This window comes from Meles meles, chromosome 12, assembly GCF_922984935.1.
Source record: "Meles meles chromosome 12, mMelMel3.1 paternal haplotype, whole genome shotgun sequence".
Taxonomy (NCBI): Eukaryota; Metazoa; Chordata; class Mammalia; order Carnivora; family Mustelidae; genus Meles; species Meles meles.
Window position 1 is genome coordinate 6,019,743 of NC_060077.1, and position 13,858 is coordinate 6,033,600.

A 13,858-nucleotide genomic window follows, 5' to 3' on the forward strand; every position below is an offset into this window, starting at 1 on the left:
CGCGGCGGCGGCTGCGGGGCCAGGGCCGGGGCCTGGGCCGGGGCCGGGGCGGGGGCGGGGGCGGGCGACGTGGGGGTGGCATGAGGGCCGGCGGCCCGGGGGGCTGAGGCGCCCGCCGCCTGCCGCGGGGCCGCGCGCGTCCTCCATGGAGGCCGGAGGTGAGCGGGGCGGGGGGTGCGCGGGCTCCCGCCGGGCGGGGCCGAGCCCGTTCTCCCGGGGGGGGGCGGGCGGGGGCGCAGGCTCGGCCGCGGGAGGGGCACGGCGGGGGCGCTGGGGCCTGGGCCGTCCGCGCGGGCCGGCGGCGGGGGGCGCGCCCGGCGCCCAGCTTTGTTTCACTTTCGCTGTCAGCGGCCGCCACCACGTCTCCCGCCCGCGGTGGACAGGACGGGGGAGCACGGGCCACTGCGTGCCGGGGATCCCCATCCGCCAGGACACTGGGGGGCTCCCGGGGCCCGACGCCTCCGCCAGGGTGGGGTACGCGGGATGCGCCAGGCCCTGAGGGGGTGATAACCCGGGGCGGGTGCCCAGGTGCCAGGTGACGCACTTGCAGGTCTGGGTGGGAGTCACGTCTGCCCCTTACCAGAGGTGTGATCGCGCTCCGACCACTTAACCCGAGTCTGTTTTGTGTCTGCAAAATGGGATAATAATAGTACGTGCCCCAGTGGGTGGTGGGAAGCGTCCCAAACTTGCCTGTTCATAAAGCAAGGGTCCCTACTAAAAAAAAATCTGTTGCGAACCTCTCCCCGCGGAGACTCATTCGTAGAGGTGGGGTGGGGTGGGGCTGGGGATGCTGATGCGTGCCCGCATGCCTGATAGGGCAAGTTTAGGAGACACTGATGGGTGAAGTGCATGCCTCTGTCCTTGTCAACAGCTGTCATTTGAAAACAGTGTGGAAGTCCGAGACTATCGGATATACTTGGAGAGTCAGCCGAATGAACGTGTAGTCTCAGTGTGCTTGTTAGGCAAAGACAAAACTTCCAGACTATCCCTCCGTCTTCTCCCGTTCAACCATCTTGCCTCTAAACCCTACCTGTACAGAAATTTGGGGTGGACTCGGGATTTGTTCTGGGAGTTCCAACTCTTGAATATACCTCCATGCTTAAAGGCAGTTTCTTAAGGGAAAATTCTCAGAAGGGGTCAAGGCCTAGGGTTCAGAATTGTTCCAGAAATCTCTTGGTACTCTTCCAGTGAGTTTCAAGCTTCATCTTGCTCTGGAGAATTCTGATTGTTGATGTTTGCGTTTCCCTGGCTAGTTTGATGGAGCCGGGGATTGTGGGTGGGTAGGTTGGGATCAGGGTATTCCCTGGGGTGGTGTAACTTTTTAATTTGGGAAATGACATTTCTTTGTTTGCTGTAGTCAGGCATTCAGTAAATGGTGTGGAGGCAACTCTCTCAGGCTTCCCATCTAGATAAGGGCTCTCTTTTCAGTGAGTGTGTTACCACTTTTTAAATGGCCCCTACTGTTTGTCTGAATCTTACGTGAATCTTTTTATAGCTTCCGCTGTTGTTTCCATTGACTCCTTATAGTTAGAACTGAAAGCTATCTGTAGCTAGCCTCCCTTTTTAGCTGGAATCTGTTTCCAGTTCTGAGTTTTCCCTAATGATTGACGGCTGTGTTTTGGGGTGTGGGCAGAGCTGTTGAGAGCTGCCAAGTTGCTGTTAAAAAAAAAAAAAAGAGGCCAGAGACTTTTACATTCTTTTGAAACTGAATAAAGGCCATTGTAATGGGATTACAATGGCCAACAGTAGATATCTTCAGCGCAGTGGTTAGAATTCTTTCATTCTTTGGATAAATATTTATTGAGTATCTACTGTGTGCCAGGCACTCTCTAGGCCAGCGCTGGCCAATAGAAATAATAATGCCACATCTGTAACTTGAAATCTTCTAGTGGCTGCATTAAAAGAAGCAAAACAGGTGAAACCAATTTTAAAATTGTAGTCGTCAATCCCACCTGTGTAAAATATTGTCATTGCAACATGGACTCACAATTACTGATCTAGTTTAGATTTTTTTTTTATTTTTTATTTTTTTTGGTACTAAGTTCAGAATACGGTGTGTGTTATATACCTAACAGCCAATCTCCCTTCAGACTTGGTATTTTGCAAACAAACGGTCAGCGGTCAAGTGTGACTAGTGTTACTGTGTTGGACAGTGGAGGTCAGTTGCAGTGGGCAGAGAGGGAGATTTGGCATGAGGGTGGGAAAGAGCTAGACAGGAAATGTGTAAAAAGCAAGTAAGCAATCAAGACAAGCTGAGTGAGTGGTACCCCTAAAGAATATTGAACTGAGAGGGAGAGAAAGGTCTCCGAGAAGGTGACATCAGCACTGAGCCCTGGATGATGGGATGGAACAATCAGACAAGGATCTGGGGCCTTCCAGGCAGTTTTCCGGGCCAATGGAAGAGCCAATGTCAAGACTGTGAGGCAGGACAAATCACCAGGCTTCCTGCTGGCTGCAGTCAGTTGCTTCCATGTCTGTGTTCAAGTGAATCTCCTTGCCCAGAAGAAGCTGATAATATCTTTCCATTCAGCCTGGTCATCCAGATACATCCCAGTGTTTAACCTGATCTGTGGGCCTTTTCACCACGAAGGACCACAACAGGTACAATCCCAGATGAAAGCTGGATTCTCGGCTCTGGGTTTTTTTTTTTTTTTTTTTGAAGATTTTATTTATTTGACAGATCACAAGGAGGCAGAGAGGCAGGCCGAGAGAGAGGAAGGGAAGCAGGCTCTCTGCTGAGCAGAGAGCCCGATGTGGGGCTCGATCCCAGGACCCTGAGATCATGACCTGAGCTGAAGGCAGAGGCCCAACCCACTGAGCCACCCAGGTGCCCCTGGTTTTTGTTTTTTTAAGTTCTGCACTTATTATGGCTTTTCTCCACCCCCTACCCCCTCCGCCAGCAACCAAGTTTAGTTTGGGCCCAGACTCTCATCAGAATTTTCTTAGTTCTAGAAATGAAGAGACAGGAGTCACTGAGTTTTTTCTTCTTTTAGCTCCTGGATTCCTAAGCCTGAAATAGCAGGAGATTAAATCTCCAAATCACAGAAATAGAGTGTGAAATCTGGGGATGGCTCATGCTTAAGAAGCATTTCATGTGAAATGTTTGGCATAGGAAACATAGTAGTTTAAGGGGCTTCATTTTATTTATATATAAAGAGGTCTACCATGTATATTTATTCAACAAATACTTACCGACTGCGTGCTCTCTGCCAAAAACTCTGCTAGGCACTAAGGATAACATACAAGGTCCCTGCCTCCGTGGAAGTGATGTACTGGTTGGGGGGGACCGACAGCTACATAATGGTGATTGTGCTGTAAAGAACATGACGTGAGGAGGGGTTGTGAAGGAGATTGACTTTGGGTCAGAGAAGGACTTTCGAAGGAGTTGTTATTTGAGCCAAGACTGAATGAAGAGAAGGTGCCAGCCATGGAAGAGCATTCCATGTGAAGGGACTAGCTGGTGCAAAGGCCCTGAGGTCAGAACTAATAGAACAGTCAAGGGGTGAGTGAAGGCTAGAGCCAGGGGCAGGGAGGAGAGAGTTATAAGCCCAGGTGGGAGATGAAAGCCAGAGGCCGGGTTATGCAGGACATCAAGGACATGGTAAGGAGCTTGAATTTTATTCATTTATTTGAGAGAGGGGGAAAAAGAGAGTACAAGCAGACTCTTGGATGAGTGAGGAGTCCCACACAGAGCTGGATCCCAGGACCCTCAGATCATGACCCGAGCCCAAAGCGGACTAACTTGACTGAGCCACCCTTGAATTTTATTCTAAGAGTTGAACTGATCACTCTAGGAGGTGAGGAGAATGGATTGGAGGTTGGGGTGTAGAGTGGAAGCTAGGAGGGCAGTTGCAAGGGTGCTTAGGGAGAGTTGATGTTGATGAGATGGTTTGCATAGATTAGAATAGTAGCCATGGAGATGGAGAGACATTAGGTTTGCCAGGCCTTTTGGAGACAGCCTTGATAGACTTGTGAATGGATTTGGTTTGGGAAGTAAAGAAAAGAAGGAAAGCGAGAGGACCCCTTTTTATATTGCGCCGGGTCTCCGTGGTGTCAAAAGGATAGATGATGATGTGCCTGCTGTAGAGGTAGTAAACCAAGTGTATTATCAGGGTGGAATAAAGATGGTAAATAAAAATGCACCTCCAGATCAGTCGATGTCATTTAATGTTTAACTACATCGGAGTTTTTCAGCCTTGGCACTACCGACGTTTTAAGCAAGATAATCCTTCATTGTGGGGGGCTGCCCTGTGCACACTGTAGGGTGCTCAGCAGTATCTGTGGTGCTTCTCATTGGATGCCCGTAGCGTCACCCCAGTCTTGACAACGCAGAATGTCTCCAGACATTGTCACCTGTCCCCAGGGGACACAGCCAGTTGAGAACCACTGGATTCATTGACAGATTAGGGCTAGGTCACTGCAAGAAAATAATCTAGGAATAATGAGAATGAAGACAACACCACGGGGTTGCTGGGTAACACTGAGAGACCTGTTCTGGATTTAAAATGTAAAATAACTTCCTACCATGCAGATATTCCCATCCAAAGGAGTATGTTTCTAGAGACAAGTAATTCTATAAATGAAAAGATCCCATGTACAAACATGTAGAGATTTCAGGAGAATTACCTGGGCCTATAGAAATGCCAGTTTAGCCAGACCTAAGGTATTAAAACCTAGATTTATACATAGAACCTCAGGAAATGAATATTTTCTTTGCAAAGGAAACTTACTTTTCTCGAAATAGCAAAGCCACCAAAGGCTTGATGGATTAAAATTCTATTTAAAGACAGACTCTTTAGCAACACATTCATTTTATAAAACAAGGTAATACCCACATCTTCTTATAATGCATATTCCAGGAGGTGTTATATATATATACATATATTAATATCGTATACAGATAGGCATCTTGCTGTATATGCATGTTTACCATCTGTTTCATTAAACCCAAGATACCATGGTTCGTTCTTATCACCGAGAAAAAATATTGCTTATTTAACTCTAAAAAATTTCATCGTTTGTAAGACACATCCCGATTTCGGCAAGGTTAAAATGGGAGAAGACTTATAAATGTGTGTCGTACAATAAATGAAATAGGGTTGTTTAAATTAGTATCTATCTGGTTAAAGGTATAAAAGGGTCAAGGTCACGAACAAAACCACTGATGGGGAACATAGACATCAGGAAATGACCTCATTCAGAGTGGAAGCCAGTCTTTATATTAGTGTCATAATTAGTGTCAAAAAAATCGATTCTGGGGGGCGCCTGGGTGGCTCAGTGGTTTGGGCCACTGCCTTCGGCTCGGGTCATGATCTCGGGGTCCTGGGATCGAGTCCCGCATCGGGCTCTCTGCTCGGCGGGGAGCCTGCTTCCCTCTCACTCTCTCTGCTTGCCTCTCTGCCTACTTGTGATCTCTCTCTGTCAAATAAATAAATAAAATCTTTAACGCCTTTAACCTAGGAGCTTTGCCAGCCATTGAGAACCTTCCATTGGAGTAGAGACTTGAACAAGGAACTGCCCGTCAGGTGGCAGAAAAATCCCAATCCAGCACCTGCTCTTCATGAGGCACTGCTAGGCCCTAAGAGAAATGAGAATGAAATCATTTTGGTGTATGAACAGGGTGCTTAATTTCTGGTGGAGGGCGGGCCAGAAGGAAGTTCATAACTATAGCAGAAAATAAAGTCAGCAGGGTGGGACTTCATTTCTGCTTCCGTAGGGATTAGGATACATGCTTGGGAGTCTCCTAAGTCCAATCTACTTGGGGCATGGCCAGGTGACCATGGAGTGTGGCCCGTGGGCAGAAGTCACAGGAGGGAGGGGAGGTCCGTCCTATGGGGTAGGAGCCCCAGGCTCCGCTGCCCTTACCATGGACGCAGGTGGGAGCCTTGGAATGCAGTAAGAGAGGATGTGATACGTGTTTTAGGAGCCCCAGTAGGGTTCCTGGGGACAGGAAAATCAGGGGAGTCTCGTAAAAGATCTGGGCAAGATTGGGATGAAGGTTTAACCGGAACAGAGGTGGAAATGGGAGGCCAGATCCAGAGGTCTGAGCGGCAGGAAGAAGAGGGCAAGTGCTGAACATTTTAGCCTTGGTGATGGGGAGGAAGCTGGTGAGCGACAGGGAGCCTTTGAGTTTCTGACGTGGGGACGTGGGGGCCTCCCGGCCTCCCGTGGCAGGTTCTTTTGAGGAGACCTTAAATACACTGGAGGGCCTCCTAATCTGCACCATCTAGCCAGGTCCCAGCCTGGGCGGGCTCTCCTTTCTTCCTCTTCAGGCATTCATAGGAAAATGAGGCCTCCATTCACTGGGTTCACTCGCACAAAGGTTACTCTGAGTCATGGTTAACCAGCAGTGGCCAGAGCCAGGGCTGAGTAACGGCGCTGGAATGTGGCCTGTGGCTACTGTTATTGCCACAGGTCATTTAAATGACAACTCCCTCCCGGAATCCAGAGTATCACCCCTAGCCTTGGGGAGACAGCGGCTTTCCGGGGTCTGAGTCAGCAAGGTGGTCTGGAGCTTAGCTCCCCACTTACCCCCGCCCCGCCCCCACCCCTGGGCAGGCGTTTGTTTGAAGCATGTCTCCTGTCTCAGAGGAACCGCTGCTGCTGGCAGAGCTCAAGCCGGGGCGCCCCCAGCAGTTTGATTGGAAGTCCAGCTGTGAGACCTGGAGTGTCGCCTTCTCTCCGGACGGTTCCTGGTTCGCTTGGTCGCAAGGACACTGCATCGTCAAGCTGATCCCCTGGCCTCTGGAGGAGCAGTTGTAAGTTCTTGTACCCCCACGCCCGGAGGAACGAGGGAGTCCTCACGATGGGGGACCTGGAGTGCTTTCCCACATGATTCCCTGCCCTTTGGGGGTTCCCCCCGCCCCCCTCCCCCCAGGAACAGCGGGAGAATGGCTGCAAACAGTTCAGAAATGGATCATGGGGGTTTCCAGAGCCCCATGGTGGGTACGTGGGAAAGTTGATTCTGTGGAGATCATGTTAGCCCTGCTGTTAACTTTTTAGCAGCTTTATTGAGATGTAATTTACATACTGTACAATCCACGCCTTTAAAGTGCACAGTTCAGTGGCTTTTAGTTCGTTCAGGGAGTTGGGCAACGCTCACCGTGATTAATCTCAGAAGCATTGGCAATGCCGCAGAGGGCAGTGGGGCATCCCTCCCTGGTTACCCTCCAGTCTCATTCTCTCTCCAGCCCTGAGTGGCCGCAAATCCCCTTTCTGTCTTCATAGGTCTGCTTGTTCGGACGTTTCATATACATTGAATTGTGCACGGTGGAGTCTTTTCTGACGGGTTTCTTGCACTTAGGAGAATGTTTTCAGTCCTCCCTCTGACAGCCTGTAATCAGCACGTCATTTCCCGTTACTGCCAATAATATCCCATTGTACGGAGACTGCGTACCTTGTGTACACATCTGTCCGTTGCTGGGCAGTTAGGTGGTTTTCCCTTTTTGGCTATTAGGAATAATATGGCTGTGCACATTTACATATGGGGTTTTTTTTTGTTGTTTTGGGGGGGGTTTGGCATGGACATAGGCTTGCAGTGTTTCTGTGCTTGGAAAACAGTCTGGTGCCCAAGGTGGCTGGCCCAGTTTGCAGTCCCCCCAGTGGATGTGTGAGATTTCCATTTCCCCCACACCCTCTGCATGTCTGACTTTTTAGTTCTAGCAGAGCCATCCTGTAAGGTAGGAAGTGGCATCTCATTGTTTGGCTTTGCATTTCTTCATGGCTTCTGACACAGAGCACTTTGTGTTTCTCGGCCTCTCCTGTATCTTCTTTGGAGAAACATCTGTTCACATCCTTGGCCCATATTTAAGTTTGGTTTTTGTTTTTTCCTTTATAGGCCAAATTTAGTTTCTGTTATTAACTAGTTTCTTTCCTTGGGCTGGGCAGGGCCCCGTGTCTGAGTGCTGTGAGCTCCAGGTCCCACAGCCCAGCCGGGACAGGGCTCAGGCAGCATCTGTTGGAAACCTTTGCCCGATGCGGAGCCTAGGGGCTTGGAAACTTGAAATAAATCAAACACGGCCCCTGCCCTTGAGGGTCTCCTTTGTTTTGCTTTGGGCAGTTCTTATAAACTGCACGTTAGATTCAAGTGTTTTGTCAGTCCAGTCTGAAATCCACCTTGATGAGAGGTCCGGCCAGCAAGAGCGTGCCGAGATGGGTACTCCGGGCGCTGCTGGGATTGCGGAGTGTGAATCTGGCCGTTCGGCAGTATGCATCAGGGACCTTGAGAATGTTCCTCCCGCTACTTGGAATCTCAGAAATGGGGTCATCTATTTCCATACACTGATTTTCATCACAGAATTAGCTCTGTAGTAGTGAAAAACCAGAAATCCCTTAGAATCCGGTGATGACAGAACAGTAAGGAACTCACGGCATTGCCGGAAGATATTTTTTGTAGCCATCGGAGAGTTTTTTGGGTTTTGTTTTGTTTTTTTTAATCATGATTTTCAGTTCGTTCTTAGTGTAATGAGAATGCCAAGGGCTTTCATTATCTTACTGATCTTCTACTCTAAATGCAAGAGACTCAGCTTTATATCCAGTCCGGTCCAAGTTCATGGTCTGAAAAAGAATCTTTCAAAAAGCATACAAATGGGCATTCTGCTTTCCTAAAAATCACCTTTATATTCAAACATATACATACATCACTGTAGGACTGTAGGTGAATGTTATTTGTCCAGTATGAACTCAAGAAAATGGAAATTTGAGTATTAATCCTTTTTGTGTATCTGTTGCTTTATATAATGAGAGAAGTGTTACTGTTTAATGTGTTATGTGAAAAGTTACTTGTTTTAGGGAAAAATCACACATTTTGAAGAATAACAACTTAGGAAAATGCTTATGAGATTTAATGATAATAGTAAGCAATGAAGCCATATATGTAATATCCCAGATTTGTCTTTTAAAAATATATGTATATATGCACAAATAAAAAATTACAGTGAAACACTTACTGCGGGGGCGCCTGGATGGTTCAGTGGGTTAAAGCCTCTGCCTTTGGCCCAAGTCATGATCCCAGGGTCCTGGAATCGAGCCCTGCATGGGGTTCTCTGCTCAGCAGGGAGCCTGCTTCCCTTCCTCTCTCTCTGCCTGCCTCTCTGCCTACCTGTGATCTCTGTCAAATAAATAAATAAAATCTTAAAAAAAAAAAGAAAGAAATACTGTGGTTAGAGTGGTGTTAGGATTATGGGTAATTTTATTTTATTATTTGTCTCACTTCCAGATTTTTCCCACAGTTCTCTATTACTTTTATGATTGAAAATTATGTTATTTTTAAAGTCCTATAAAAGGAGAAATCTGAAGTCCTTAGGTTCTTATTTGGATTGTTACACATTAAAAAAAAAAATAATAGTGCTTTGGGTACTGAGCGAATAATTCATACAAACCAAATAATTGTAGCTCCAGATCCTTCTTTAATTCAAATGCAGAATTTAGGATTTTATAAAAAAAAAAAAGTAAAAGAACTGTAGCTTCTTGGCACCCCGCTGTCCTACAGAACTTTCCCTGCGGCTTGCCTGTTTCGTGCTGCCTGCAGGGATGGCCGACTCAGGCCCTTGTGCCAAGGCCCTGCAGCTCCGTGAGGTGTGGGGAGTTAGCAGAGTCAGTTAAAGAAACAGTCATTATCACATTCATATGTTTGTCAGGACAACAAGTTCTCAAACTCCACTGGGCCATTGAGATCTGGGGTTAGCATGTTTCCTTTGAAGGCTCAGATGGTAGAGATTTTTGTCTTTGGGGGCCACCTGGTCTCTGTCAAGGCTCCTCCCATCTGCTCTTACAGTGTGAAAGCAGCCATTGATGGCATGTGAACAAATGAACATGGTTCCGATAAAACTTTATCTATAAAAACAGAATGCTAGCTTGGACATAGCTTGCCAAGCTCTGATGTGGACTAATAGAGTTTTAGAGCTGTTGGAGCCTATGTTTGCCTCGCTTCTTCCCTTCTAATTTTATAGGTGAGCTTGGTTACAATTCTTCAGTATATTTCAACCACCCACTTGGCAGAAATATGATTTACTTCCAACTTTGGGGGAACAAGTCTAATGCATAACGAGGTCCAGTTACATACACATCGAATAGAGGATTTTTCACAGAACTGGGTGCCAGCTTCATTGTCTTCATTTCCCTGAGTTTGGTACACCCCAGCGTGGGGTCAGGGTCACACAGAAAAGTAGGACTTAATACTTGCACTGATAACTGCAGACGGGAAACTTGGGAGTGTGCGGGCTGAATCCCAGGGCTGTCCAACTGCTAAGCCTCTGAGATGTGGTCTGCTACGAGAGCGGTGGGCAGGATCTAGAACTCAGAAAGTGAGTCTCATGGAGCTTATCTGGGCCTGTGTTTCACCCTAAGTAGAATGTAAAATGGGCCTCGGGGGTCTTTGAGGTCAGTGCAGCTCTGCCCAGTTCTGTAGGTTTTCTCTCCTGGATCTCCCTGCTGGTCGGTTCCTGTGCTACATGGACCCAGAAAAGTAAGGGAGAGAGCCTCACTAATTGGTTGGAGCATAGCAAGTGAAGGTGGAAATCAGCTTGTACCACGCAAACTGTGTGGGCCAGAAAAGGATTTATTTTCCTGCTCCTTGGGCCTTTCGAAGCTAGGCGCTCACCAGGCAGGGGAGCAGCAGATGGGTGTTCAAGTTCTAAGTTCTGTCCTAGTTCCAAACCCACAGCAGGCTTTTTTCCTCACGGGAAAAACTGAGTGCACCTTTCCTTCCATGCACCAAACCTGAGAGAAATTTCTGAGGAAGCAGAGGGCTCCCTGGAGCTTCTGTGATCTAGTTACCCGACAAGGCAGGTCACCCTTTTGCAGGGCTGTCACGAATGGGATGTACCAAGGCTAATGAAGTTTTTGTTACATGAATTCTAAAACGAAATTAAGTCATGCCAGAATTCACCAAAGCGCAATTTATTTCTAGAGCCTTAATATCTTAGATATCATGGGTTGAATAGTTGGTTGACTTGGTGACGATTTTTAACTCATTAAGGAATCTCTGCTTCCTCCAGCATCCCTAAAGGGTTTGAAGCCAAAAGCCGAAGCAGCAAAAATGATACAAAAGGGCGAGGCAGCCCGAAGGAGAAGACTCTGGATTGTGGGCAAATTGTCTGGGGTTTGGCCTTTAGCCCGTGGTCTTCTCCACCCAGCAGGAAGCTCTGGGCACGCCACCATCCCCAAGTGCCAGATATCTCTTGCCTGATCCTTGCTACGGGACTCAATGATGGGCAGATCAAGATTTGGGAGGTACAGACAGGTAGGTCATTTCTGGCTGGGACAGGGTCCCAGGGTGCATGCATGTTCTCATCAGGGACCAGAGAGGCCGCCGGCCCCCCCACTTGGCTGAGGGGTGTAGCCATGTCCAGCAGACCGGGTGCCGCCTCTCCCACTGACCAAGTGCTCCTGCTCCCACGCCAGGGCTCCTGCTTTTGAATCTTTCCGGCCACCAAGATGTCGTGAGAGATCTGAGCTTCACACCCAGTGGCAGTTTGATTTTGGTCTCGGCATCTCGGGATAAGACTCTTCGCATCTGGGACCTGAATAAACATGGTATGCAAGTGACGGAACTATTGGGCAGCTCCAAAGTACTCTCTCTGCCCATTTCTCACTTTTATCCAGAACAGTGTTTCTCAACTGATTTTCCTAAGGACCCTCGTAAGACATTTTTGTCTAATCACACACCCGACTCATCCCCATGAGATATTAATACCAAAAATATTCATTTATGCACTGAATGCATATTCATGCTTTGTATATTTTAAAAAGTAAGGTTTTTTTTGGTTACTGAGAACCAGTTTTCACCCTGATAATCACTCCTACTGAAAATAGATGCTGTAGTGTAAGTTTTCTCAACTGTGGCACGGTTGACATTTTGGGCGTGCTAGTTCTTTGTTACAGGCTGTCCTGTGCATCCTAGAACGTTGAGGAGCATCCCTGGCTTCTGCCCACTAGATGCCGGAAGTATGTTCTCTAGTTGTGACAGCCTGAATGTCTTCAGACATTGCTGCCGTACCCCCACCCACCCCCCGCTGCCGTCCATGTGTAGGGCATAGTCTCCCCGGGTTGAGAACCACCAGTCTAGAGGAAGTCGTCCATGTTGGTTACTTCCTGTTAGAAATAGGAAGTAAAGTGGAATCTTTACCCAGAAGAACTCTTAGCTAGAGAGGGTCAACTTTTGTGGAATTCTCCTTTGAGCAGAACTGTGTGCAGAGGTGGCCCATACATTTCTGGTACTGATCATTAACCAGAAAGGTGACACAAGGAAGAGGAATTTATGCCAGCCCTTTCTTCCCCACATGGCAGGGATGCAGAGGCCGGAGAGGGGTGGCAGGAGGAAACGGGAATGTGGACGGTTGCTAGAGAGGCACACTTGCCTCCGATAACGTGAAGGCACTGGTACTCTTGCCTTAGCTGTGACTGTGCCAGCTCCCCACAGCCACGAGAGGGGACCAACTCCTGCCCTCTGAGAATCCAGCCTGACGATTGTCACACTGCCAAGCAGGTGCTTGTGGTGTCCTCATCTGATGGCATCTGGTCACCAAGAGCTCCTAGCTGTGCAACTTGAAGTCATGAGATAGGTTTGCTGACTGGGAAGGCTTCTCCAAGGCAACACCATTTGTAATGTGTATCCAGAGGCAGCTTGCCACCAAGTAAGGAAGATTCTGGAAGTGACTTTAAAATCTTTTGGTGATTGGGAAGACAAGACTAGCTGAAGGGGACCGGGGCGGGCGAGTACACTAGGGCCTTCTCGGGAGGGGAGGGGATAAAGTAGTGTTCGCTGCTACCGGGCCCTGCCCCACCATCCTGCCTCAATTTGTTCAGTACTCACAGCCCCCCTGGGAAGGGGTTGGTACTGCTCTAACGTGATAGCTGAAGAAACCATGACTTACTACAAAAAACTACGTATACTTACATACACAGACTCTGACATGCATCTGCATGGCTGTTATGTTCATAAGTTTTTTCCTTTTTTTTTTAAATACTAGTTTACACTGCCCCCCAACCCCGCTGTCAGATCTCTTTCCCTATCTCATCCTCCCCTCCACTGCCTTCCCTGGCCGCCTCCTGCAGCCTCATGACCCATGCTAAGAGCTTTCCATATTGCCCTCAGTGTCCTGCTCAGACACTTAGACACTTACATTTATGAAGTTTGGGGTCATTGTGCCACAAAAATGATTCATATTCCTCACATTTCTTTCCACAAAACATGGAAAATCTAGATCTTAGTACCATCTGAATCAAAGGGATAGACATATTCTGTATATTCACCTGTTCTTTTATGCTAATGGACGGGACTTTAATTTTTTCCTCAAACTCAGAACTGGAGCAATTTTAGTGAGTGGCCCTGGGGCAGGTGCTGGTACTCAGCAGAGTCGGGGTTCAAAGCCAAGTTCACCTGACCACAGAGCACATGGCCCTCATTACTCTGCACTGTCGCTTGTCCAGACACCCAGGTCAGGGTGAGAGGGTGCGGTGGGACCCCTGGGAGAGGGGGACCATTACAGGAGTGTAAACGACAGAAGTGAAGCTAAAACATTCTCAGCGTTTGGAAGGATGCTCCGAAGTACTAGAGCTGGTTGGGGTGGGAGGGGAAGGAAAAGAATGTTCTCTGCTATCAGAAGGATCCGTCAGGTGTGATGTGCGCACAGCCTTTATCCCACCCATCTTGCAGATTTTGGTGAAACAGAAGGTAGTGATCTCCTTGGGGATTACACTCTCCTACGAACAGACTTCAGGTGTTTAAATGACACATCCTGGCAGCTTGCTCTCCATTAAAAAAGTGGGCCTTTGGGCTTGGCCGATAGGGAACCCGGTGGGGATGCTGGGTGGGCCGTGGCTCCCAGTCCTCCAGTCCAGCAGCCGCATGGTTTCG

The 13,858-nt window shown here is 48.2% G+C and overlaps 1 protein-coding gene across 2 annotated transcripts in view; it reads left to right on the forward strand.

Moving 5' to 3' along the window:
* The window catches only part of WSB2 (WD repeat and SOCS box containing 2), an 18,195-nt gene continuing 4,337 nt past the window's right edge, over nt 1-13,858 (forward strand). The window contains exons 1-4 of one of the 2 annotated variants that reach the window (XM_046025234.1): nt 1-158; nt 6,590-6,758; nt 10,998-11,242; nt 11,404-11,535. In XM_046025234.1, coding sequence (XP_045881190.1) covers nt 146-158; nt 6,590-6,758; nt 10,998-11,242; nt 11,404-11,535 — 559 coding nt within the window. In that variant the 5' untranslated portion in view covers nt 1-145. Of the gene's footprint in view, nt 159-6,558; nt 6,759-10,997; nt 11,243-11,403; nt 11,536-13,858 lie in introns of those variants that run through there. The other variant, XM_046025233.1, reaches the window with a different exon arrangement.